The sequence below is a fragment of the Panthera pardus genome, unplaced genomic scaffold (assembly GCF_024362965.1).
Source record: "Panthera pardus isolate Hobbes unplaced genomic scaffold, ASM2436296v1 HiC_scaffold_17, whole genome shotgun sequence".
Taxonomy (NCBI): Eukaryota; Metazoa; Chordata; class Mammalia; order Carnivora; family Felidae; genus Panthera; species Panthera pardus.
In genome coordinates, this window is record NW_026526732.1 from 138,567,923 (window position 1) to 138,594,684 (window position 26,762).

Below are 26,762 nucleotides of genomic sequence, written 5' to 3' on the forward strand. Positions count from 1 at the left end.
TTCCTTATAAATTCCACTCACTGAAACTTGGCATAAAGTGTTAAGTTTAAACACTTAAAAGTTAAAACCATAATATGTCAGAAATTACCTTACCTTGAGGCGACTTTTGCGTAGTGCTGGAACAGATAATGCCAGAATAAAAATAGTAAACACATTTTAACACACACACACACACACACACACACACACACACACAATCACCAGGGAAGTACCATGCTAGATACAAATAAAAATAGAGTAAGAATAGGAAGCAGTGATTTAAGTCCAGCAAACATTTTACTGCGAAAAAAACACAAAACCCAATATGCAAACTTTAACCGCTGCTGAAGTTTTCAGTTTATGCATTAGGCTGGAGAAAGCAAGAACTTTTCAAAGATGGGAAATGAAAACACACTCGCTGCCAAAAACTCCCCTTTCCGAATAAGGATCCCACTATTCTGAAGTCTTATATGTAGCACTTTAAAAGATCCAAACTGCAAAAGCCTTCAATAATTGCAATTACTGATCTTCAAGGGTCTCGATTTAATCAGGATCTTTAAGTTTGGTGCCGATCAGGCGATAACACATCTAAGGAAGATGAACACAAGTGAAGAAGGAGATTGAAGACATAGCGAAGATACTATTATTCCACCAAAAAAAAAAAAAAAAATCCTCTTAGAAGACCATACCAGGGCCTTTACATCTCAGTGAGTATGCATTTCTGTTTCACGGAGTCTCGGTCCAACGTCCTCACCAGCTACTACTATAGCATAAAATTAACAGCCAAAGCATGAAATGTCTGAAAACGGCGATACCGAACGGTTCTCAATTCTTACCAATGTGGCAAGCACCTGGAAGAACTGCCGATCACGGACGCCGAAGATGCCGGGCTCGCCGTCCACTGGAAGGAAGATGAAGGAGTCCTGAATACCCCCCTCTCCGGAAGCGGACCAGTCGGTTTCGAGAGATTTATTGCCGGTGATGACGGAGAAACGGACCACGGGTCACAGACGACCCTGCCCAGGAGAGTAGCCACCGCACTGCCGGGCGGACCTAGCCAGGATTTGAGCGCTCAGCAGCCAGACCTTGAAAAGCAGATCAGACAGCGCGCGCGCAGCTAAACAGCCGTTGACGCGTCTGCGCACTGTACCCCTTCCGTCCCCCGCTCCGCCCACCGAGGAGCTACAGTCACACGGGAGCCGCCACTTCCGCGGGCGCGTGCGCAGTGGCGGGTCGGGCGCGTGCGCAGCCCCCGCTCCTTCCAGGCTGGAGCTTCTGCAGCTCACGCTCCTCCTCCCGCTCCCCACCCCCCAGCTCGCCGCGGCCCGGTACCAGCGTGTGGTCCCGTGAAGGGAGCCGTCGGTGCCTCGTGCTCCCGGGACGGCCGTGGTGCGCGCTTGCGGCGCGTAGCACTAGCCATGGCGATGGATCAAGTGAACGCGCTTTGCGAGCAGCTGGTGAAAGCGGTGACGGTCATGATGGACCCCAGCTCCACCCAGCGCTACCGCCTGGAAGCCCTCAAGGTAGACAGGGTCTGGCGCCCCGGGCCTGCCCCAAGTCCCTGCCCCAGCTCCAGCGGTCCCCGCGCGGCCCCAAACCCTGCTCGTTCCCCGCCCACGCGGCCCCTGGACCTCCCATCACAACCGCGGGGGGCCTTTGCCTTCCCCCTCCCCGCCCTCCGCGCCTCTTCTCTTGGCTTTCTCTGCTAGCCTCGCCTGCCCTTCTCTCGGGACCCTCCGGTTCCTTGCTGATTCTCATCTCACCACCACTTTCCACTGCCCTCTCCTCTCCTTTCCCTACTTCTCTTCACTCCTGCCCGCACCAAAGCCGGATGCTTCTATTTTATTATTGCCCTAAACTCCACACACCGTAGCCTTCCCGTGGAGCACGTGCCCGTCTCGTCCCCAACACCAGCTACATTCTTTACGGTCTCCTCTGCATTAAACATTTCCTTGCACCCTCCTGACCCATCCTAGCTGAGCTTCAGTCCCTCTAAGGCCACTTTACTTGCATTCGTACTCCTCTTACTAATCCTCTTCTGTGTCTTGGGGATTTCTGGGCTAATTCTCACACACCTTCCACCCATGTTTTTTCAGTGTGTTCTATTCTCGGGTAATTTTGCGCAAAGATGAACTTCTACCACTTACTTTGCATTTTTAACAAGGGCGCTTTGGTTTCCTGAAAGTAGTTTTTCTTGAATCCGGATGCTCAGGTCCTGGGACTTATTCCTGTGTTGCAGTTCAGGAATGCTAATATAAATTGGGATGCTAATAAATTGCAGACTTATTCGCGCATCACACCATGTTATATGGGATGTGAGAAAACACTTGTGCCGTGTGTATATTTTTTTCTTAAGTTTTTATTAATTTCAGTTAAGTGCTGTGTATATTTTAAATGATGTGACTTTATAGAGTGAACATCACTTGAGAAAAAGCTTACTTTTTAAAAAACATATAGATGTATGCCACAGGATTTAGAATCAAACAATTGAGTTCTATTTATTTGCTATGAAATATCAAAAATAGACACAAAAGTAAAGGGAATAATACTGCAATGATCTTGTATATACCTCTCACCTAAATTCAAGAGTTGTAAAGAGTTTGTCGCATTGCTTTATTCCTTCCCCCAAAGTTTTTATTAATCTTTAAAAAAAATTTAAATGTTTTTAATGTTTATTTTTGAGAGAGAGAGAGTGCGTGTGCGCGAGCGGGGGAGGGGTAGAGAGAGAGGGAGACACTGAATCCGAAGCAGGCTCCAGGCTCTGAGCTGTCAGCACAGAGCCCCATGCAGGGCTTGAACTCACCAGCTGTGAGATCATGACCTGAGCAGAAGTTCCCGAATCCGGCTCTGTGCCGACAACGGTAAACCTGTTCCCTAACAGGTTCTCTCTCTCTCTCTCTCTCTCTCTCTCTTTCTCTTTCTCTTTCTCTTTCTCTTTCTCTTTCTCTTTCTCTCTCTCTCTCCCCCACCCCCACCCCCTCCCCTTCTCCACCCCTGTGGGTGTTTTCGGTCTCTCAAAATAAATAAGCATAAAAAAGAGAAACTTTATTTTAAAAAAAAAATTTTTTAAGTTTGAGAGAGAGAGAGTGCATGAGCAGAGGAGGGGAAGAGAGAAAGGGAGAAACAGAATCCCAAGCAGGCTCCGAGCTGTCAGCACAGAACCCAGTGCGGGGCTTGAACTCGGGAACTGTGAGATCATGACCCGAGCTGAAATTAAGAGTTGGATGCTTAACCAACTGAGCCACCCCAGCACCCTTAAAATTTAAGATGAAATTTTTTTTTTAATCCCACTTTCTCTTGGCTCCTAAGGGAAATACTAACTTTTTTTGTTTCAGTTCTGTGAAGAGTTTAAAGAAAAGTGCCCTATCTGTGTCCCCTGTGGCTTGAGGTTGGCTGAGAAAACACAGATTGCCATCGTCAGACATTTTGGCCTTCAGATCCTGGAACACGTTGTCAAGTAAGGAGCTTTTAGAGGGTACCACCAAACTCTTGAGAGAACATATCTTTATTTCTTATGGTAACTCATAGAGCTAATCTTTAGGTGAGTAGAAAAGAACAATCACCATGAAGAAAGGAATGTTCTCCAAGAGATTATCACAGCCTCATGAGAGCTCTCATTCAGGACTTAACTTTCCTCTTCCTCAGTTCTTTCATCCACGTAAAATACATGGTACATACTAAGCATTCTACAAATGTTAACTGGTTCTGCCAGCATTTATTGAGCTCCTGTTGTGTTCCAACAGACTTCAAGGTCTTTTTTGGAAAAATACAGTGTATAAGTATAATTACATCTCTGATTAGGCATTGTGCTTTTAATTTTTTTTTTAAGTTTGAGTGTGTTCCTTCTCTGAATGGCAAATCCAAAGGAGGATTTATATCACAAAAACTGAAAACCCTTCCTAACTTGAGTTTCCTATCCCCACCGTGTCTGTCATAAGAATCACCTTTCAAGACTTTGCCACAGTTTTTGTGGGATTGTACTATTACTTCATAAGCCAGCACCAAAAAAAAAAGGAGTTAGTGGTATCAACATTGTATTTTCTGAAAAGCAACTACATTTGTTGCAATTGTCCCAAGTGTATATTTGCTTTTGGCCTGTCAGTAAAATCAAGCCCCCCGCCCCCCCCAAATCTGTGCACAAACCTTGTGTGAATTTCAATTAGTGAACCACTGCCTATTTCCCAAGGCATTTTTCTGTTAGCATTTTGGTCGGATATGGACTGTTATTGTCCATTCTTTGAAGGGTACAAAATCAAAAGTATAGTTTCTTAGTGAAATTGCCAGCATAATATAACACAAAATCAGAGCTATTAGAGAAAACTTCTAATGTGATTCTCTTGACTTTATGCATTTTGGTGGCCAGGTTTCGGTGGAACAGCATGTCTCGATTGGAGAAGGTCTATCTGAAGAACAGTGTCATGGAGCTGATTGCAAATGTAAGGAATGAATGGTTGGTTGGAAGACTTGTGTTTCAAAGGTAGTTTAGACTAAGTGTAACTTCTTTAATGTAGCATTTATGTAAAAATTCACTAGTTCTACATAGGTCAAACAGCATGCTTGACAGGGCAGAACAGATTAAACATTTTCAACAAATGAACATGATTCTTAGTTCTAAATTAGATTGCACTTTGCTGTTTGTTTCCTTTCATTCCAAACTGGACTACCGTATGGTTCTGCCAATATGAAATATGCAGAATGAATTTGTGTCAGGAGTTAGAATATGATTTTAAACATGGTTAAAATCCATAGCTTTTTTTTTTTTTTTTTTTTTTAAACACACATGGCATGAAAAGTTGAATTCCCGTTATTTCATCTCCAAAATCAGTGCCTTTATTCCTGGGGTGCCTGGCTGGCTCAGTTGGTAGAGCATGTGACTCTTGATATTCGGGTTGTGAATTCGAGTCCCATGTTGGGTATAGAGGTTACTTTAAATTCTTAAAAAAAAAAATTCTCTTCAGGGCACCTGGGTGGCTTAGTTGGTTGAGTATCCAACTCTTGATTTTGGCGCAAGGCATAATCACAGGTTAGTGGGTGGGATGGAGCTCTGCATCAGGCTCTGCACTGAGCATGGAGCCTGCTTAAGGTTCTCTCTCCCTCTCCCTCCCTCCCCCCACCACCCACCCACCCTCTCCCTCTCTCCCTCCCTCCCCCCTACCCACCCTCTCCCCCTGTCTCTCCCTCCCTCCCCCCACCCACCCTCTCCCCCTGTCTCTCCCTCCCTCCCCCCACCCACCCTCTCCCCCTGTCTCTCCCTCCCTCCCCCCACCCACCCTCTCCCCCTGTCTCTCCCTCCCTTCTCCCCTTCCCACCCTCTCCCTCTCTCTCCCCCTTCTCCCCTTCCCACCCTCTCCCTCTCCCCCTCCCCCTCCACCCCTCTCCCACATCCACATGTGCTTGCTTTCCTCTCTAATAAAATATGAAAGTTTTTAAAATCGTTTCAGAATTATTAATCAACTTAGGATTTATATTTTGCTAGTTTGGGGGAAACTTGATAGGAATCCTAATTCATTAATTTTGATATCAAACTTTATTTTTGTATTTAGAGAGAGAGAAAAAGTGCACATAGGTGCATGCAGGGGAGGGGCAGAGGGAGAGAATCTTTTTTTTTTTTTTTTTAATGTTTATTTATTTTTGAGACAGACAGAATGTGAGTGGGTTGGGGCAGAGAGAGAGGAAGACACAGAATCCGAAGCAGGCTCCAGGCTCCGAGCTGTCAGCACAGAGCCTGATGCGGGGCTCGAACTCACAAGCTGTGAGATCATGACCTGAGCCGAAGTCGGATGCTCAACCGACTGAGCCATGCAGGTGCCCCATTCCTGGGAATAGTTTTTCTGTGTCGTATAATGCTAGAACTATCAGTCACATGTTCAGTTGCTTCTCCTAATTCTCCCATTTTATCAGCTGCTTATTGTCCTCATTTTTGTACTCTTCATGTTGGCGCTCTTACAAAATGAAAGTCAATATGAGAGCCTTTTCACTTGGTAAAGGAGAACAATAATGTCTTCCTTGCTCTGTATGACAGTCATTTTTTTAGCTGATGCAACCCTCACTTAAGCTTTAAGTGGGGAAAATGATTCGTGAGAATGCAGGGCAGGTGACTCAGACCTGGAGAGCAGGTTTTATTCTGTTTAGTTTAAAAGGAAGCCTGCTGAAGTTCTGTATACTTTCACAGCCCAGGTGGTTGGTTTTTTTGTGTTTTTTAAATTCAGTCTTACAGATCTCTTACTATCTCTTTTTGTTTTTCAGGGAACACTGGACATTTTGGAAGAGGAGAACCATATTAAAGATGTTTTGTCTCGAATTGTAGTAGAAATGATCAAGCGGGAGTGGCCACAGCACTGGCCTGATATGCTAATAGAATTGGATACTCTTTCTAAACAAGGGGTATGAAATATAGCTGTATCAATTCAGTTGATTTTGGAGGGGCTCTTTTGGAGTTCATTTTGTCAACAGAAAAGAGTCTTTGGGCTCACCCATAGTGAAAATGATGTTTCTATTTAATTTAATTACTTTATTTCTTTGATCTAGGAAACACAGACAGAATTAGTGATGTTCATCCTTTTACGACTGGCAGAGGATGTAGTGACCTTTCAAACCCTACCCCCTCAAAGAAGAAGGGATATCCAACAAACGTTAACCCAGAACATGGAAAGAATATTTAGTTTTCTACTTAACACTCTTCAAGAAAATGTAAACAAGTACCGACAAGTGGTAAGAGATACCTCACCTCCCAAAAGTTCTATTTTCTTTTAAATGTTTATTTACTTTTAGAGAGAGAGAGAGAAAGGGTGTGAATGGGGAAGGGGCAGAGAGAGAGGGAGAGAGAGAATCCAAACAGGCTCCGTGCTGTCAGCACAGAGTCCTGACATAGGGCTTATTCTCAAAAACTATGAGATCATGACCTGAGCCAAAACCAAGAGTCAGACACTTAACCAACTGAGCCACCCAGGCACCCAAACTTCTTTTTTCTAATATGAGTGGGATTTTGTTTGTTTTTCTAAGTTAAAAGTTCATCGAAAGAAAACCATCAAAAGAGAAACAGATGACAGGAAAAACTGGAACTAATTTTCCAAGAAACTCAAGTCAATGAGTTTCCATATCTATTTTAAAAACAATAATAAAATTCTTAAATCAGTATAAAAATGATTAATTCTTAGCATTTAAAATATTTAAAGCCCGGATTTCTGGTAGGTCAGATGCCCTGTTTAGTTCTGGTCCCTTTTGCAGTGGAAACTGCTGGGTTTTATTCCTCTTGACTATATGATTTTCGGTACAGGTTTACCTCACTACCTGAAAGAAGAAGTTCCTTTGAAACCTGTTGAAAGCCCAAATGGCATAGTATGAAGAAATTACCATTAATTTATGTGGAAAATTTTTTGAGCATTCCCATGCCAAAAGAAAACACCTCTCGTTGGCTTTTCTGACATCTTAGGACACGTCTTGCTAACAGATGCACAAAGTAATCACAGTAAAGCACAGATGCCCACAGACAGTCTAAAGCTGTAGCTGCTTGACTGAGATGCTGACTGCCATTCTTGGGGAAGGAACTTAGTGGTGCCTCTATAAGGGCTTGCTCTAACAAGGCTGAAAGTTATTCTCACTTTGTAAAAGCAAATAATCCTCTTCAGATTTCTTTCAGTTAGAGAAAACAGGTACTAATGCGGGTCATTAAAAACAAGGTGGCATAACACAAAATTTTGAAAAGTGGGAAATACCTGTGTTCTATTCTTCCTGATAAGGTATCTCTTCTGCAGAAAAGGGCAAGCCAAATACTATCTTTCCAACCATTGTCTTTTTTTAGTAGAGAGCTTTCAGAAGAATGTCATGTAAAAGTTAATGTAGTACAGTAGTTCTCAGCAAAGGATGGTTTTGCCCCCCACATTGTCACAAGTAGGGGTTGCTACTGGCATCTAGTGGGTAGAGGCCAAGAATACTGCTAAACATTTTATAATACACAGAATTGTCCCTCACAATAAAGACTTATCCTACACAAAATGCCAAAGTATTGTGGTAAAACCCTGATCTAGAATTCTTGTATGTGTTTATTTCACAAAATAGGATTAATTAAAATTATTTTTTACCCTGATTTCCTTCTTTTTTTTTTTTTTTTTTAAACATTTTATTTTTGAGAGCGAGAGACCAAGACAGAGTGTAAGCGGGGGAGGAGAGGCAGTGAGAGAGGGAGACACAGAATCCAAAGCAGGCTCTAGGCTCTGAGCTGTCAGCACAGAACCCCACTTGGGGCTTGAACCCACAGACTACAAGATTATGACCCGAGCCAAAGTTTGACACTTAACCAACTGAGTCACCCAGGCACCCCGCATTCTTTTGTTTTGTTTTGTTTTTTAAGTTTTATTTATTTATTTTGAGAGGGAGAATGCACACAGGGGAGGGGCAGAGAAAGAGAGAGAATCCAAGCAGGTTCTATGCTGTGAGCACAGAGCCCAGTGTAGGGCTCCATCCCACAACCCCAGGGATTGTATCCTGAGCTGAAACCAAAAGTTAGATGCTTAACCGCCTGAGCAACCCAGGTGCCCCTTCGTTGTATTTTTAGAGAAATGGTAGATAGTAACACAAATGAGGAGAAGGTACTATGAGCTGTTGGGGTGGGGAGGAACTCAGTAAGTACCTAATATATGCTATATACTTGTTTGCACTCTATGGGTTATTTAATCTTCAAAACAACCCTGAAAGTATAGTCTCCATTTTATAGATGAAGGTACAGAGAATAATTATTGAAGATTCCCTAATGTTTGTGGTGGAAGTCAAGTCCCGTTCTTTACACTAGAATGGCCCATTTCCCCCAAAATATCTCCCCAAGATTTTTCAAAAGATACCAGGAAAATATTTGCATTTAGAAACTTATTTATATTGAGAGTGAAGGAGGTATTGTTTTCATTTTCCCCTAGGAGATCTGATCTGTAGGAGAAAGGGAACACATTATGACCCCTTAGATGCTCTAGCAGTCTAGCCAACATGCCCGAGCTGAGACATTAGAAACATACACTGGTGTTTTTCTTTAGCCTCAGTTTCAGTTCCCTCCATCTACCAGGCTGCCACTTGTGTCCAAGACCAGAGTACAGCCAAGAGCCATCTTTTGTCCTGGAACAACTTCTTTTGCTCGAGAAGTTGCGTCCCTTCTTCCGTCTCTTCTCTCTGTCCATCCCTTCACCTTCCCAATTAGGCAGTTGGTTGAATGTTAACAATGATCAGATGAGTAAGCTCACTCTCCCTGGCCCATGACCTGGCCCCTGAACTGGTCTGAGGGGAGCATAAAGGGTCAGAGTGGGAGTGAAAAATTGTTGGAGAGGAAAGACTAGACTTGGCTATTGTTGCTTGGATTCCTTTTCCTTCTTGGGCAGCATCAGTAGATGCTGGTAAGAGGGTTCTACCCGTCTCCACCCATTAACACCTCTACTCAGTCACTGTTGACGAAGGTTTAATACTTGTCCTTTATTAACAAGGGCATTTTTAAAAGTTGAGATGAGGAATTGTGAAACAAATCCTTTATAATCCTAAAGGCAGTGAGTTTTCAGGTACTTCACAAGTTGTTATTCCTGCTTCTCTTCCCCTTCAGCTCCCCTTCAGAAGTTTTTTTGGAAAATAATTTTGTGCATGTAAATCATTAGCATTGTGTAATATTTGTAGAATTGGACATGGAAGGGTAAAAATCAGTTATAATTGTACATTTACTGAACAGATGTTATTTTTGTCTAGCATGTATTATTTGTGTGTGATTTGTAATATCCATATATACATGGTCATAACTTGTATTTAATTTTGTTTCTTGTTTTTTCTCCATTTACATTATTTCAGTATACTTTTGCTAGGTATAATTTGTTTTTATTTGAATGTGGAAAAAATGCTCATGCTTTGTTTTAAGCTAGATTTCTTTCATCACTAGCACTGTTGATCCTTATTATGTTCATCTGTTATATTTCTTTGTAAACCATGTGTTTTGAAACTATCTTTGTGGACTTAATGTTGTAACATCTGTGTAAGCTCTTTAAATACTAACTTTGTGTCATACTGCTAAAATAACCTTTCTTTCTTAGCGGGAACATCAGCTATATGTTCTTAGTAAAGTTGTATTTTTTCCGAAGGTTAAAAGTTAAGTCTGTATTTTAAAAAGTCATTATTCAAGGGACTTCATTAAGTGGGTGGAAAGTTATTACATAGCTTTTTGCTCATTAAAAACATTGGATTCTTATACTTCTTTTCTTTCAGAAGACAGATAATTCTCAGGAATCAAAGGTAAGAACTCTTGTGGAGTTGGAAGGAGACTTCTTTGAGGCTTTCAGGTACAGAGATGCATACACCTAGTGGAGGGTGACCTCAGCCTTGGTTTGTGTGATCGTTGAGTTATGGTAGAAGGGAGTTAAAATTATAATATTTTCAGTTTATCAGAGGAGACGAAATGGCCACATGTGCCATATGGTCTTATTGACAGACATTGAGAGTGCTGTTGTTTGAGAAGTGGTTGTGTGTCAGACCTTCGAGTTCCTGTCAGTTGCTGTTACATGAGTACATTTTTTAAAATCATTTTCTTTTTAGAATTAGAAAATAGAAGGAGCTCAGGTATGATCATAGCCTCTTTGTCTGTTAGTGAGGACTTAATGATCAAAAGTTACTTCTTTTCACGCAGGCCCAAGCGAACTGTCGAGTAGGAATTGCAGCACTGAATACTCTAGCGGGCTACATTGACTGGGTGTCCATGAGCCATATTACTGCTGAAAACTGTAAGCTCTTAGAGATGCTCTGCCTGCTTCTGAATGAACAGGAACTTCAGTTGGGAGCAGCTGAGTGTCTTCTCATTGCAGTCAGCAGAAAAGTAAGTTACCACTTCAAACTGACTTATCCTCAGAGCCTCTGCTGGGGGTGGGGGGTGTTTAATTGTATGTTGTAGCAAAAAGACATTGAAAAGTTTGGGATTTATCTGACATCAACTTAGCTACTTGTGTCCAACCCCTTTGGATAAGAGTATGCTGATATTATAGGGATCCATTGGCAGCATGTAGAGATTTGTCAGGCTACTTAGTTCTTGAAACAGCTATGAATCTTGGCACTTTGCACTTAAACACGATAAAAGTAATGTTAAAATTTAAAACTCAGCGTTACGTCAAAAAATCTCAGATGGTGGCAGCGTTGGCTTTATATTGGTCTAGGCTAACAAATGGGACTATGACAGCTTTTCTCCACAGGAATGTTGCTTTCAGATGTAATTTACTTTGTTTTCATATGAGCATTATTGCCTGACACATTTATTTTTTTTAAATGTTTATTTATTTATTTTTGAGAGAGAGATAGCGAGCAGGGGAGAGGCAGAGAGGGAGGGAGATAGAATCCCAATCAGGCTCTGTGCCATCAGCACAGAGCCCAATATGGGGCTTGAACCCATGAACCATGAGATCATGACCTGAACCAAAACCAAGAGTTGGATGCTTAACCAACTGAGCCACCCAGGTGCCACATGACACATTTAAAAATAGAAATCTTACAGGGGTTCCTGGGTGGCTTGGTCAGTTAAGCATCTGACTCTTGATCTCAGCTCAGGTCTTGATCTCAGGGTCGTGGGTTCAGGCCCCACATTGGGCTCCATGCTGGGTGTGAAGCCTACTTAAAAAAAAACAAAAGAAAAAAGATAGAGGTGTTATCCAGATTTTATTTTAAAGAATTGGCCTTTTCTCTAGTGTTCAGTTAGCCCTGGGATTGAGAAATTGTGAAATCAGTGTATTTGATTATATAGGTATAGAAGATGTTAGTACTTGGAGACTTTTAGTAATAGAGTTTGTATTACCTGTGTTTCCCTAAAATTGGTTCTAGGGCAAGCTGGAAGACCGGAAGCCCTTGATGGTCTTATTTGGGGATGTTGCTATGCATTATATACTCTCTGCTGCACAGTGAGTATCTGCTTTTCTATGTGTTTTCTAATTTCTTTGCCATTTACATATATTATGTAGATAAATCTGAAGTTCTACCTGAATGTTGGCAGTCAGTTGACAGTGTTCTTAATAAAGAAGTCGGGTAGTCTTAAAGGGACTTTTTAATCTTTTTAAAGACCTTATTCTGCAAGTAAGTTGTGGCCATTGACTCTGCACCCAGCCGCTTCCACAGTTTTTCCCATTCTTCCCAGATAGCTCATCTTGATTCTGTCTGCTTCTGGTGATCCCCAAGCCTCCTACCAGCATTGGTGCCTAGGCCTGAGAATGCTCTGATCTTCTGTACTAGAGTCTGCCCCAGGCCTGCCTTGACTGCAGAACTCCAGATGCTCCTCCTTCCTTTCCTGCTCAAAGTACTCAATGCCTGAAGTGCTGAGGCTCTTGGAAACAGCGGGAACAGTGTGTTTGATGAGAAATGTATGCATGGGACCTTGTAAACACATTATCTGTCTTAAAATAATGGCTTCTACTTACTTTCTTTTAATTGCTCTGGAAAATATTTGAGCATTTACTGATACATGTTTCTTACCCAGGAAGGCAGATAGAACTGTATTACAAGGACAGTTGAACCTGTCACAACATCCTTTTTTTTTTTTTAATGTTTATTTATTTATTTTAATGTTTTTTATTTATTTTTGAGAGAGAAAACAAGCATGAGCTCACGGGGGAAGGACAGAGAGAGATGGAGACACAGAATCTGAAGCAGGCTCCTGGCTCTGAGCTGTCAGCACAGAGCCTGACATGGGGCTCAAACCCATAGACCGCAAGATTATGACCTGAGCCGAAGTCAGATGCTTAACTGACTTAGCCAGCCAAGTGCCCCCTGTTTTTTTGTTTTTCTTTTTTTTTGTTTGTTTTTTTGATATTCTTAGTACTAGGGACAAATGAAAAGATATGAGACAGACACATACGTATTACTTAAAATCTCTTATTATCTGTTTATTTTCTTTTTTAATGTTTATTTTTGAGGGAGAGAGAAACAGTACAAGGAGGGGAGGGCAGAGAGAGAGGGGGACAGAGGATCTGTAGTGGGCTCCACACTGGACAGCAACAAGCCCCATGTAGGGCTCAAACTCATGAACTGCAAGATCATGATCTGAGTTGAAGTTGGATGCTCAACCCACTGAGCCACCCAGGTGCCCCTCTTCCTGTCCATTTCAACACGGCTTTTATGATGGCTTTCTTTCCTGTAAAGACTAGCTTTGTTTTTAAGGGGTTCTCTTCATTAAATTCATAACATGTCTTTTGGATGGCCACTGTAGTTACTGTTTCCAAGGCCCATTTCTTTTTTTTTTTTTTTTTTAATGTTTATTTTACTTTTGAGAGAGAGAGAGAGAGAGCGCGCGCGCTAGTGGGGGAGGGGCAGAGAGGGAGACACAGAATCTGAAGCAGGCTCCAGGCCCTGAGCTGTCAGCATAGAACCCGACGTGGGGCTCAAACCCATGAACTGTGAGATCATGCCTGAGCTGAAGTCAGATGCTCAACCGACTGAGCTACCTAGGCGCCCCTCCAGGGCCCATTTCTTAGTTCTGTAGAGACCATGACATTCACACTGAGGTGTCCCATCTCCATTTGTGTTACTTACTGATACCTGTGAGTAAAGGTATGATTCAAACCCAGGCGGTCAGACTCAAGAGCCTGCACTGGAAACCATAATGCCATATTGCCCTTCAACATCACTAGAGCCTAGGTCTTGCTTACCTCGAGGCCCATGCTTTTTACATTATGCTCTGCTGGCTCCAGAACACAGCTGACATGGCTGCTGTCCACACTAGTTCTTACTCTCATTAGTGTGAATATCCCTGCATCATTTCAGGTTAGGTTTTGCCACCAAGTAAGTTATTTTTTTTTAAAGAGCTATCTTGATTCTGAAACAGTAGATAAAGGATTATAGATCTGAACTAAATTACTTGGAGAAATGACACACAAGGTTATGTTTTTATTGCTTTTAAAAAAAGAAACTTACATTGTTCAGAGCAACTTCAGGTTCACAGCAAAATTCAGTGAAGGTACAGAGATTTCCCGTATATGCCATGCCCCCACACACGCATAGCCTCCCCCATTACCAACATCCCCAACCAGAGTGGTCCATTTGTTAGAATTGATGAACCTACACTGACACATTATAATCATCCAGCCATAGTTTTAGGGTTCACTCTTGGGTGTTGTATATTCCATGGGTACATTCTGTGGGTTTCAGCAAATTTGTAAAAACATGTATGTATCATACAGACTATTTTCAGTACCCAAAAAATCCTCTGTGCTCTGCCTGTTCATCTCTCCTCCCCCATCCCAACCTCTGGTAACAATTGATCTTTTTACTTTCTCCATAATTTTACCTTTTCTAGAATGTCACATCATTGGAATCATATAGTATATAGCCTTTTCCGATTGACTTCTTTCAGTTAGTAACATGCTATTTAGGGTTTTTCCATGTGTTTTCATGGCTTGAAAGTTCATTGCTTGTTAGCAGTGAATAATACCCCATTGTCTGGATGTACCAGTTTATTCATTCACCTACCAAAAGACATTTGGGTTGCTTCCAAATTTTGATAGTTAAGAACAAATCTGTAAACATCCAGGCTTCACATGTTATAAACATGCAAGTTTTTGTGTAAACACGTTTTCAATTTCTTTGGGTAAATACTAAGAAGTGTGATTGCTGGACTATATGTTAACAGTATGCTTAATTTTGTAAGAAACTCAAATTGTCTTCAAAGTGTCTATACCATTTTGCATTCTCACCAGCAATGAATGAGAGTTCCTGTTCCACATCCTTGGCAGCATTTGGTGTTGTCAGTGGTCTGGATTTTGGCCATTCGAATAGGTGTGTAGTGGTATCTTGTTTGAATTTGCAATTTCCTGATGACATATGATGTGGAGCATCTTTTCATATGTTTGTCATTTGTATATCTTTGGTGAGGTGTCTGTTAAGCCCTTTGGTCTATTTTTTTAATCAGGTTGTTTTCTTATTGTGGAGTTTTAAGAGTTCATCGTATATGTTGGATAACAGTCCTTTATTAGATGTGTCTTTTGCAAATATTTTCTCCCAGTCTGTGGCTTGTCTTTTCATTTTCTTGATTATAGTCCTTTTATTTTTGTCAGCGGTTTAAGGAATTGTGACATGCTTTGCCTAGGGATCTCTTGTTAAGTCCTCCCTGGGTATCAACAAATGTCTTTTTGTGCAGCTTTTCATGCCTATAAGTGTATGTATGCATTTTGTATGCAGTCGTGTTCAGAGTTTATCTTATTTAACCCAGAATACTCAAAGACCATATAATGTGCAAAATTAGAGTGCTTCTTTGAGGGATAAGATTGCATTGAACCTTATTGCTCATTGATCTTTCAGTGTTTGGTTGGAGGTTTTTTGTTTTTTTGTTTTGTTTTTTTTTTTTAGTTTTTTAACTTTAATAATCAGCAGAAATTTGAATGTTGAAGCACAGACCACATACAGCTGCATTTGGTGGGAATCCTTTTGGTTCTCTTGATGTACACCTAATCACACTATTTTCTCATCTTACAGGACTGCTGATGGAGGAGGCTTGGTAGAAAAACACTATGTCTTCCTGAAGAGACTCTGTCAGGTCTTATGTGCTCTGGGCAATCAGCTCTGTGCATTGCTGGTGAGCACTTTCTAGCAAGTTTCAGGACCATTTGAGTAGAACGTTTAGAAAGTTACATTTGTATAGTGAGTGAAACATGCCATTGATTTTAGCCTTGTGGAAATTGCCCTACAGGTTATTTCATACGATTTTATGGATTAAATTCTTGTAATAGGGTTTGAATGATGTAAATTTCTCTTAACAAGTCAGTTATCGATGTCAACAGGAAACATCCACATCTATTACTCCATAAAGTCAACGTTGCCATTCTTGTGAATTTTGGTACCTGTAGAATATCAGTTTGCTGAATGCATTACCCTTTGAGGTCTATTAGATTATGAAATATTATGCATTCAAATAAAGAACTCTTTTCCCAAATTTAAAGAATATTATTGGTCATAAAAGAAAACTTTAGTCTGATTGACTTAGAAATACCTGTCTTTAGGGAAATACTTAAGAATTCAAGTCTTACAAGTTGAGAGGACAATTGGTATAGACGTTTGCATCTGATGTTACATCTTTTTGTGGTGGTTTGAATGGTTAGAGAGGACAGATCTTCAGACGTGAGATGTATACCATCAAGTGGTTGTTTAATAGATTTGGTCACAGAGATCTGAATAGACCAGGTCTGAAGCAGTAATACAGATTTTTTTCTTTCTGTGATTTGTGAAATGAATGCTCTTTTTTATTTTCGTATTTGACCACAGAATGAGTTTTAGTGATAACGATTAAGGAGGGAAATCCTTGAGTTGATGCCTTAGGTCACAAGGAAGTATATGGTCCTTTTAAAACTGAACTTTGTGGGGGTTTAAGTTCTGTACAGTTGCCCCATGAACAACAAGGTTTGAGCTGCATGGGTCCATTTATGCTCAGGTATTTTTTGACAAATATAGTGCAGTTCTGTAGATATATTTTCTCTTTCTTATGATTTTCTTAACATTTTTTTTTCTTTAGGTTCCTTTATTATAAGAACACAATATATAATATATATATACATGTATGTATTAATCGTTTATTTTATCAGTAAGGCCCCTGGTCTATAGGAGGCTGTTAGCAGTTAAGTTTTGGGGAAATCAGAAGTTATATGTGGGTTTTTTACCCCTAACCCCTGTGTTCAAGGGTCAGCTGTATTTGTTACTCTTCTTGCTGTCCTCTTCCACCCCATCCCCGCCATCAGTGTCATTAATGTAGTGGTCTTTTTGTCCCTCAGGGTGTGGATTCTGATGTAGAAACACCAGCAAACTTTGGAAAATACCTGGAATCTTTTCTTGCTTTCACAACCCATCCAAGTCAGGTAAACTTTATATAGGCAACATCTCAAAATTTTAGTTAAGTAAGCCAAAATGAAGCACTATGACCTGAAGTAATTAGGAGCTTGTGTATAAAATATGACTCTTAAGACCATAGGAAGTAACTATAGTGTCATTTCATTAAAGAATTATTGAGTCTTCTTCCTGAGCCAAGCATTGCATCATGTAGGTCAACAGCTTTTCCCCTCAGGTAATATTCTGCTAGTGTTCTATCAGATGTGAGCTATATCCCAGGTGATTTGCTCCTAAAGGTATTTTAAGTGCAAAAGTCTAATTGATTGTGTTATAAAATTAATTTCTCACCTTTAAGGTTTTCCTTGTAATACCACCCTGAGATACCTGTATCCTTTTTTGCCATTAAAGAAAGTGGTAGAGGGGCACGTGACTGGCTCAGTTAGTAGAGCATATGACTCTTGATGTCTGGGTTGTTCGAGCCTCACATTGGGCGTAGAGCTTACCTAAAATAAAACAAGAAGAAAAAGTGGTAAAGCTCAGTTCACACTCCAGGAATTGCACCTGACCCATGGTCTGTCTCATTAGTATGTGGTCTGTAACGGGCCGTCATTACTGATGCAGTACAGCATGGCCAGTTTCAAAATATTACAGAGATTTATTTCCATGAAAAAATACTGTTGATAATTGCTGGGCTAAGTCATAATCTTGGTTATATAAAATGCAGACCCTTAAACTGAGGTTTCTCTTTTTTTTCTTTCCCTTTAGTTTCTGCGCTCTTCAACTCAAATGACTTGGGGGGCACTTTTCCGTCATGAGATCCTATCCCGTGACCCTTTGCTGTTAGCAATAATACCAAAATATCTTCGTGCTTCTATGACTAACTTGGTCAAGGTATGCATTGGGAATCAAAATGTGCAGTGTGAATTACACACAGTAAGACTTAGATTGGCATCCAAGTGACAGCCCGGTCTTGGTCACTAAGATCTCTTCCTTGGACATGTCATTCTCTTATTCACCAAGAAGAAAGCAGCCCAAACTGGTCATTATAATCTACTTTTTCATATTTTGGAGCACTTTTATAGTAAGTATTGGGCTAGGTGCTAGGAAGAAGTAGGACAAGAGCAATGACCATGACCATGCAACGGGATAATGCTTTTCAGAGATTGAAATCAGGCAGGGTAGAGTCAAGATTTTAAGAGGAGGTAATATGTGATTGTTTCTGAAGGTCCAGGAGAGTATGAGGGTGACTGAGAAGGGAGGAGGGCGAGTGGAAGCAAATTGCTCACTACCTCTGTAAAGTTGCTTGTGAATTCCTTGAGATCAGCTAAGTGCTCTTGCAGCTGACAGATGCTTAATCTTGATTTGTAAAATCAGAGAATGGGACCTATTTAAGTGTCCTCTTATTTCTTCAAGGAATATGCTAGCACATGGCACACCCTGCTCTAATTCTTTGCCATGGTCTTCATTACCGTTTAAGTGAAACATACAAAGTTCCATGCTTGTTCCCCGGGGGTCAGCATTTAAGGAGACACATAGTTCTAGATTCTTTTTTGCTTATTGCCTACCGTATTAGCACATTGTGTTGAGACAGCCTTATACTCAGGCACCCTAAGCAAATTCTAGAATTTAATTCTCCCTGAGGAATCTAGAGGAGAGTGTCAAATGAGTGTTCTCTTTTCTACTGCTGTCAGGATTATTGGAACTAGGAGAAAATGGTGGACTTGGGGTAGACCAGAAGCAGTTACTTATTTAAAAAGATCTTACGCAGACCCTTAATTCTTCTTTAAAAACTGCTTCAGCTCCTAGAGTTTAAGACTCTTTTGATAGGTCTGTTTTCATCCCCTACCCCAATTATCTTTCTCTTTGCAGATGGGCTTTCCTTCTAAAACAGACAGCCCTAGCTGTGAATATTCTCGATTTGATTTTGATAGTGATGAGGACTTCAATGCTTTCTTCAACTGTAAGTGATAGTGGCCTGGAATTTCTCCCAGTAGTCTAAGAATGGCATCTAATATTATGAATCATAGTGCATGACCCTTGGGGTTCTATATTAAAGGCCCAAAATCTGGACAGCAGCCTGTTTAATCTCTAGTCTCATATTGCAGAGGGTACTGGGATTGCACTCATTCTAGGTATAGTAGTCTCTCTTGCACACGCATTACATGCACACACACGCATGTGCACATACACAACCTTTGGACTTTGATGTTTAGGTAGTAACAGTGTGTTAGGCACTTGAATTTTTTTTTATACTTGGGATTAAATACCATCTTACTTTGCTGGTCCTCTAAAAAATACAGGCTATCTTATAGCCTAGTTGTGTTCTGGGTTTTCTGTAGCCTGGCTGGTTCCACACCATTCTTTTATTTTTTTAAATAACAGCCTTATGAGATATAATTTGTTTACCATACATTTCACCCATTTATAGTATACAATTCAGTGTTTTTTTATATATTTAGAGGTGTGCAACTATTGCCACAATTTTAGGACATTTTCATGACCCCCAGAAACCCTGTGCCCGTTAGCAATCAATCATTCCCAGTTCCCCCATCCCCCCACCAGCACCAGGCAACCAGTAATCCTCTATTTCTATATTTCATATAGAACAGATTATACAATATATGATCTTTTGTGACTGCCTCCTTTCATGTACGGTTATGTTTTTAAAATTCACTCATGTTATGGTGTAATCAATACATTGTTTCTTTTTATCACCAATATTTAATTGTATGAGCATACCACATAAGTTGATGGATATTTGAGTCATTTCCACCTCTTGGCTGTTAAGAATAATGCTGCTATTAGGGTGTCTGGCTGGCTCAGTTAGTAGAGCATATGACTCTTGATCTCGGGGTTGTGAGTTCAAGCCCTACATTGGGCCTAGAACTTACTTAAAAAAAGTAATAATAATGCTGCTATACCATGTGTGTACATGTTCTTGAGTGGACAGACACGTTTTTTATTTCTCTTGGGTGTATGCCTAGAAAGGGAATTATTTGATCGTATAGTAATTTTATGTTTAATGTTTTGAGGAACTGCCAGGCTGTTTTTCACAGCAGCCACATTGTTTTACATCTGTACCAATCTAATCTTTTAATTCCAACAGAAATGGGAGATCACTTTTAGTTTGCCTCTTTGAGGATTGAATGGTAGGGCAATCCCTAAAATTTGAAATTTGAAATCCCTAAAATTGAAAATTTCTGGATCTGTTCATCTTTATTGAACATTTGTTTACATTCAAAGCACAAATCTGCAGAACAGAGTCTCTGAACATTCTTCTCCTGGGATGGATAAATGAATGAACATTAAGCACCTATTACATGCTGCTCATTGATTTACATCTTTCTCTTGGCAGCCTCCCGGGCCCAGCAAGGAGAGGTAATGAGGTTAGCGTGTCGTCTGGATCCAAAGACTAGCTTCCAGATGGCTGGGGAGTGGCTGAAGTATCAGCTGTCAATTTCTGTTGATCCTGGATCCATGAACTGTAAGATGTTTTTATTTCTAAACATTAGTGAAGTATTGTATCAAATATACATAGGAAATAAACCTTCTGAGCCATACTTAGAACAACATGCTAATAGTGTTCAAAAATAAATTAGGGTAAAACCATGCTCCTGTCAGTTTTGTCTTCACATTTGTTTTCTAACAGAGTCAGCCAATTGCACATTGTTGATTATATTACTTCACTTTGGGCACCATCTTAACAAATTGCATGTCTAGACTTAATTTTTAAAGCTTTTCTACCAAGTTCTTGCATAGAACCATTCCTAAACTCAAAAGAATGTCTTGGTAGGCATAATAGGAGCAGTACGGGGACTTTCCATATCACTCAGCCACCTTATAGCCTTTGGAAATGTCACTTTATATAAAATCCTAATAGCTCTGTACCCAAATGCATAAGCCAGGTAACTTCTCTGTCCTCTATATCATCTGTTGTCTTGTTAATGCATGCTGTGTGTGACAAGATTTAATAAAACAGGAAAAGCTAGAAGCTACTCCTTTAAAAAGGCTCCATATTTACGGTCACTTACCAACCACGCTAGTTAGTTGACATTCACAGGATTTAACATTCTGTTTTGCATATTCACAGTTGACTCTAAAGGTCTTGGTATCTAGTAAGTTGAATGTTTGTGGAGGCCAAATGTGTTGCACCAAGAAGAAGCTAGTAAATGGAAGCACTATATGGAAACAAGAAAAGTAATTTGTAAATCTTTTTGCCTGTGCCGTTCTGTTTGAGTGATATGCTTTAATGTGAAATTGGAGGGTGGCGCAGTTCTCTAGATAATAGCCCTTGCAGTTATCATGAGGCTACTGGATGTGAAGCAGCATTTTGTGTATTAGTTGTTTATTTGGAAGGACTCTTTGTGGTCTCAAGTATCTTAATTAATTCTATAGGTTTTCAAAGACAAGTTATAAAGGGCAAAGAAAGGAGAGATTGGTTGATATATTTCAGTCGCCTGTGATTGACTAGGCACTGTTCTTGATGCTTTCAAAGTGGTTTTATAGATATGACTCACAGAGGTGAATTCACACAGCTCATTGTTAGAGGTGGAGGCAGAATAGAACTTCTCTCTACTTTTAGTTCTTTTTTTCTCTAGGCTGAGAGGGGTTAGATTACCCTGTTCCTTCAACTGTGAAATTAAGTGGTCTTAGTCTAAGACCCCATTGCCTGTCTTCTGTGATCCTGTGGCAGTAGTGGTGGTAGTGGTGGTGGTGGTGGTGGTGGTGGTGTTTGTGTTAAAACCCTGTTCTCTTACAGCTGGAACTGGTGAAGGCAGCCTCTGCTCCATCTTCTCGTCTTCATTTGTGCAGTGGGAAGCCATGACCTTTTTTTTGGAAAGTGTGATCAACCAGATGTTTCGGACACTAGATAAAGACGTAAGTAACTGTTTCCTGTGCCGATGGCATAATGATTTTGATCTCTTTAAAAGTGACAGAGGGATTAGAAAATCTGCGGATGTGCATCCTACAGAAGAGGAAATGGAGAGTCAGGTTAAATAACATACTCAAGTTCAAATAGCTAGTAAACAGCAGAGCTGAGCCTCAAATGCAAGTCTCTGTCTCTAAGTGTACAGTGTTCAGTCTTTATTTTAAGGAGATAATAAGACAAACCCTGTTAGTACAGTGAACAACAGGTGTTGCAGGGAGGACAGTAATGGTAATCTTGAATTGGAAAATCTTCAGAGATGTTTGCCATTTAGCATCCTTCTCCGTTTACAGCAGGTAGACCAGAATATTCATGTTAGCTCATCAGTGTCCTCTTTCCTGAATATGAATAAATTGGTCTTGTTTCTGTGTGTTTCATATGAACTATATCATTCTTCTCTTATCTACCTTAGATGCAGCTATAGTTAAGTAGGTGATAGTATATACTGTATTAACTAGGTTTATTAGGTTAAAATCATTGGATTTCTCATTTTAAAGTGATTATGTCTTAGTATGTTCCAGGTTAGTTGTAGGAAGAATCTAAATCCTTTGAAGATAAGTGAGATATATAGTGCTTTTTCTTACAAATGGCATATTAACAAATTAGGTTTTAGAGTCATTAACGTCATCTGCTTTTCCATTGATTCATTTCAGTTTGAAATGATGGTATTCAGAGTTTGTTCCAAAATTTAGGTGGGAAATTGTACTTAGATTCTGCATTTTTACTAAATGCGCCCTTTTTCAGATTTAGATGGAACTGTCAAGAAAGCCCTTTTTTCACTGAATCAAGGGAAATGGTTGTGGGGTTTCCTTTCCTGGTATTTTTAATTAGACACCTTGATGGAGCCAAATATGTGGGTATGACCCTGTTGGAAAGCAGGAGAATGAAGTGGTCACGGTTTGTCAGGTACTTGTCTTTAAAATATATGAAAGGACTGGCAGTATCAGGGGAAGGGTGCCTCGTAGGTTGTAGCCTGGATTGTATGCTAAGCCATTTAATATGCTGGTATTTGGTCAAAATGCCAAATTTTAGTTGGTCAAAAGGTACAAAATGTTGAATTGTGTATAAGGGAAAGATGGGGACTGGAAACAAAGCAAAGGTAACAATTAGAAATTGAGTAGGTGCTCACTTTGGCAGCACATACACTAAAACTGGAACAGAGAAGGTCAGCATGGCCCCTGTGCAAGAAATTGAGTAAGAGTCTGAACAGTTAGTGGGGAGAAGAACAATAGAACGAAATTCTTTTTTCCTGAGGAGATTCCTAGGTAGTAGTATTTAGGTTTGTTAGTGACAAACCTCTGACTCTAAAACCTTTTTTTCTTCACCAAAATAAAATGGGTCAGAATGAAGCATTCCTAAAGTGTTTGGTGAATTGTATATGATGAAATTATTCACCAACTTATTAACAAAGCTGTAACACGTTCTATGTCCCAGAAGTGTGCAAATGACGACTCTCAGCCTGTTACATTCCCACTTGCTGCTACCAGTTTCTGACTCTGCGTAGTATTGCCTAATCCAGTGGTTTTACAAACTGCTCACACTGTGCTCTTGGTCCCCACCCTCACCCAGGGTCCATCAGAGCAGCTCAGCTTTTATCCCGTGAGAGAATTTGACCAAGAGGTTCTTTGGCTAGAAAGGATTTTTGAAAAGCTCCTTCTCGTTTATAGTGGCATTAGCTGAGCTTATATGTCCAGAGGACTTATTTTAGCAATGGATTAAGGTATGGAATAGCTTTGGAGGGGGAGGAAATCACATTTTGAAAACGAGGATTGATTTGCCTCAGACAGTAAAATATAAAGCTACATTATTTTAAAGCAGTGTGGTACTCACATTAGATACGGCTCATTGGAACAAAATAGACCAGAAACAACCTGGAGCTTGTATAAGCATCCCAAAGAAATTGAGAGGGATTGGGTCATTTAATAAACAGTATTGGGGAAAATTAGCTGTTTGAGGAAAGGTCCCTAAGTTGAAAAACAGTGAAAGTAATGACAAAAAAGTGAATTGAATGACTATACGTATTTTTTTCTTAACTTGCAAACTGTAAAAGGCAAACTTGGAGCAATATTTGGAGTAAATACCGGTGGGATTAATATCTTTACTATAAAAACTTATATCTCTTAAACAATTGGTATCACAACTTTGGAGAATAATTTGGCAGTGTCTAGTGGAGATGCCTCGCCTTATAACCCAGCAACTTCACTGCCAAGTCTGTACTCTGAAGAAACCCTGCATGTGCATCAAGCCCCAATATTGAAGAGGATCCTTGTGTGTTGAGCCAAGGAAAAAACTTACTATCCCCCAATAGACTGTACAGAATAGAAGATAACATATTTATAGAGCAGTAAAAAAGAACTAGGGTATACTTTGAATAAGGATGATTTTCAGAGCACCTGGGTGGCTCGGTCGGTTTGGCATCCAACTCTTGATTTCAGCTCAAGTCATTAATTATCTCAGGGTTCTTGGGATCGAGTCCTGCATCAGGCTCCATGCTAGTGCAGAGCCTTCTTGGGATTCTCTCTCCCTCTCTCTCTACCCCTTCCCAGCTTGTGCACGTGCATGCTCTCTCTCTCAAAATAAATAAACTTAAAAAAAAAAAAAAGGGTGATTTCTCATGAACATAATGTGGACCCCCAACAGCAAGCTACAAAAGTAGGCATACAATTCTGTGTAACTGTGAATGTGTATATTTGTGGAAAAATATACAGAAATGAGGGAATCCTTGAAACTGTGAACATCAAATTCAGAATAGTGGCTACCTCTAGGGTATGCACACAAAACAACCACTCTGTCAGTAACATTGTACTTCTCAAAGTGGTCATATGGAGAGCTATTAAAGTATTGCTTACACCTTTTTAAAGGCCTGGAATATTTCACAACTGAAGAAATGCAAATTTATATAAACTCCTTGTTTTACTGCAAAGGTTTTAGGGAATAAACTCAAACTGCTGCTGAGAACATGGTAAGAAGGGCATATGGGTGGGTAGAGAATCAATTGATGCAGCTTGTAAAGAAGAAAAATACTAATTCAGAAATACCCATACCTCTTGATTAAGTAATTCCAGTCATCCCCAAAAATCTCTTCTTCAAATGAAATAACTGAAAATGTAGCCAAAATCTTTTTGCAGAGATATTTGTTAGCACTGTTTTTAGTAGTAAAGAACTAGCAACATTCTCAATGTCTAGTAGTAGGAAAAGCTACATCTTTACGAAAGCACATAGTAGCATCATTTAGGAAAAGTTTTAATAACATGGGGTACTGCTTATAAAAAGCAGTATATAAAACCATATGTGGTGAACCATATTATGTATTTATAAACCAAAACCTAAAGGTTAATTTACCACAAGTGCTTATTAGCCCTGCCAACCTCCTTTTCATGTCTGTATTATAGGCACTTCCTGTTAATGATGGAATAGAGCTGTTGCAAATGGTCCTGAACTTTGACACCAAGGATCCTCTCATCCTGTCCTGTGTCCTCACTAATGTCTCTGCACTCTTTCCATTTGTCACCTACAGACCAGAGTTCCTGCCCCAGGTCTTCTCTAAGGTAAATGCCATCTCCTTTATAAACTTTGTTTTGGCATTTTTGAGCCAATTATTGTTTTTTGTAACTATTTTTGAGAGTCTTTGAGACAAGCTAATAAAGAGTCATTTATTCATTCATCAAATATGCAGTACTTACTGTGGATCAGGTACCATGTTAGTAGAAAAGGCTTACTTATCCTTTAGATGCTCTGTTTGGAAATAAAATCACATAAACGGTTGTTGTGCCCATGTGGCATTGCAGTTAATAGCCAGGTATACTGAAAAGTGGAAAAGAATACCTAAAGAAGGATATCAAAGTGTGCTATCAGATTATTAGGAGGGGATTTGTGAGAGGAATGGTCAGTGCGGATGGTTTTTGGGTTTCCTGTTTAGGTGAGTAAGTGGAGCACCATCTGAGTGAGAATACTGGATTTGGTAAGAGTAAGGAAGAGGAGTAAGTTCAGTTTGGGGATACTACATTTGAAGTATATGTACAACATCTAGGAGGCACCTCACAATACTATTTGAGGTTAAAGGTCTGGACTCTAGAAAATTATAATATTAAGGTGGCATCATCATAGAAGTGCCTACAGTAGAGGTGAAGCTGTAGGAAAGAGGGTGATATGTATGTAGAGATGGACATGTAGCTCAAGCAGGGAACCCAGGGGATCGTCACTGGGGGAGGAAGGCAAAGAACGAGAAGCCCCCAAAGAAGAAAAAAGAAATGAGAACGTGCGTTACAAAGTTCAGTAGAACTTCAAAAAGGTGGACTCATTTGTTGCAACAGAAATACTCTATGAATTGGGGAATATCCATGGGGTTTCTTGATTAGACCTTTGTTAGAGTATAATTCTGTCCTAGTGACTAGGGCAGTAGTCATGCTGTATTAGGTTAAAGAGTCGAGAAGTTACACCATGGTGAGGGAATCACCATAGTTGAGTGTTTGGCTGTTGGCTTGGATTATTCGGGGTTTCTGGGACCTTCACCTTTGTGAAATGTTTGATAGTAAAGTTGTGAGTCTCAAGCCTTTTGTAGAGTTATCTGAGAAAAAGTCTGAAATTTCGTAACACTGATTGAAAACCCTTTTGTTACACTTTGGGGATTTTGTTGGAAACCTAGATCTAAGTATTATTTTTAAATACTTTATGCATTTGGTACTGATGAGTGGCTTTTTTTTCTTACCCTTAGCTATTTTCATCTGTCACTTTTGAAACTGTTGAAGAAAGTAAGGTAAGGCCATTAATTCAACAAATCCTAACTTCTGGAGAGCAAAAGTATGAATGCCTAACCCATAAGTCTAGATTTTTTTTATAAGTAGAAGGGGTTATTAGTAAAGGCAGGACATAGTCCTATGGTATGGTGTTTATAGTAGAGATACTCTAAGGCAAAATCAGTGAACATGTGTATTCATGGTGACTATAAATGTCACTCCATTAAACTCCCACAGTGTGAAAATTGTGAATTTGTCTCTGAAGGAGGTATTTTATGTGATTCTGTGCAGCATCTGTAAATTACATTAAAAGT

General features: G+C 40.1%; 2 protein-coding genes across 3 annotated transcripts in view; one reads left to right on the top strand and one right to left on the bottom strand.

Moving 5' to 3' along the window:
- The window catches only part of POLH (DNA polymerase eta), a 49,764-nt gene extending 48,640 nt beyond the window's left edge, over window positions 1–1,124 (bottom strand). Inside the window, exon 1 of the mRNA XM_019457260.2 lies at window positions 816–1,124. The gene's annotated coding sequence lies outside the window, so the exon portion shown is untranslated. The remainder of the gene's footprint in view (window positions 1–815) is intronic.
- Window positions 1,125–1,211: 87 nt separating this feature from the next.
- XPO5 (exportin 5) overlaps window positions 1,212–26,762 on the top strand; it is a 47,138-nt gene continuing 21,587 nt past the window's right edge. Inside the window, exons 1-16 of one of the 2 annotated variants that reach the window (XM_019457235.2) lie at window positions 1,213–1,502; window positions 3,315–3,436; window positions 4,343–4,415; window positions 6,226–6,363; window positions 6,508–6,690; window positions 10,207–10,233; window positions 10,625–10,810; window positions 11,803–11,879; window positions 15,442–15,541; window positions 16,731–16,814; window positions 17,551–17,676; window positions 18,655–18,745; window positions 20,141–20,269; window positions 21,545–21,663; window positions 25,105–25,260; window positions 26,427–26,468. In XM_019457235.2, coding sequence (XP_019312780.1) covers window positions 1,398–1,502; window positions 3,315–3,436; window positions 4,343–4,415; window positions 6,226–6,363; window positions 6,508–6,690; window positions 10,207–10,233; window positions 10,625–10,810; window positions 11,803–11,879; window positions 15,442–15,541; window positions 16,731–16,814; window positions 17,551–17,676; window positions 18,655–18,745; window positions 20,141–20,269; window positions 21,545–21,663; window positions 25,105–25,260; window positions 26,427–26,468 — 1,758 coding nt within the window. In that variant the 5' untranslated portion in view covers window positions 1,213–1,397. Of the gene's footprint in view, window positions 1,503–3,314; window positions 3,437–4,342; window positions 4,416–6,225; window positions 6,364–6,507; window positions 6,691–10,206; window positions 10,234–10,624; window positions 10,811–11,802; window positions 11,880–15,441; window positions 15,542–16,730; window positions 16,815–17,550; window positions 17,677–18,654; window positions 18,746–20,140; window positions 20,270–21,544; window positions 21,664–25,104; window positions 25,261–26,426; window positions 26,469–26,762 lie in introns of both variants that reach the window. The other variant, XM_019457236.2, reaches the window with a different exon arrangement.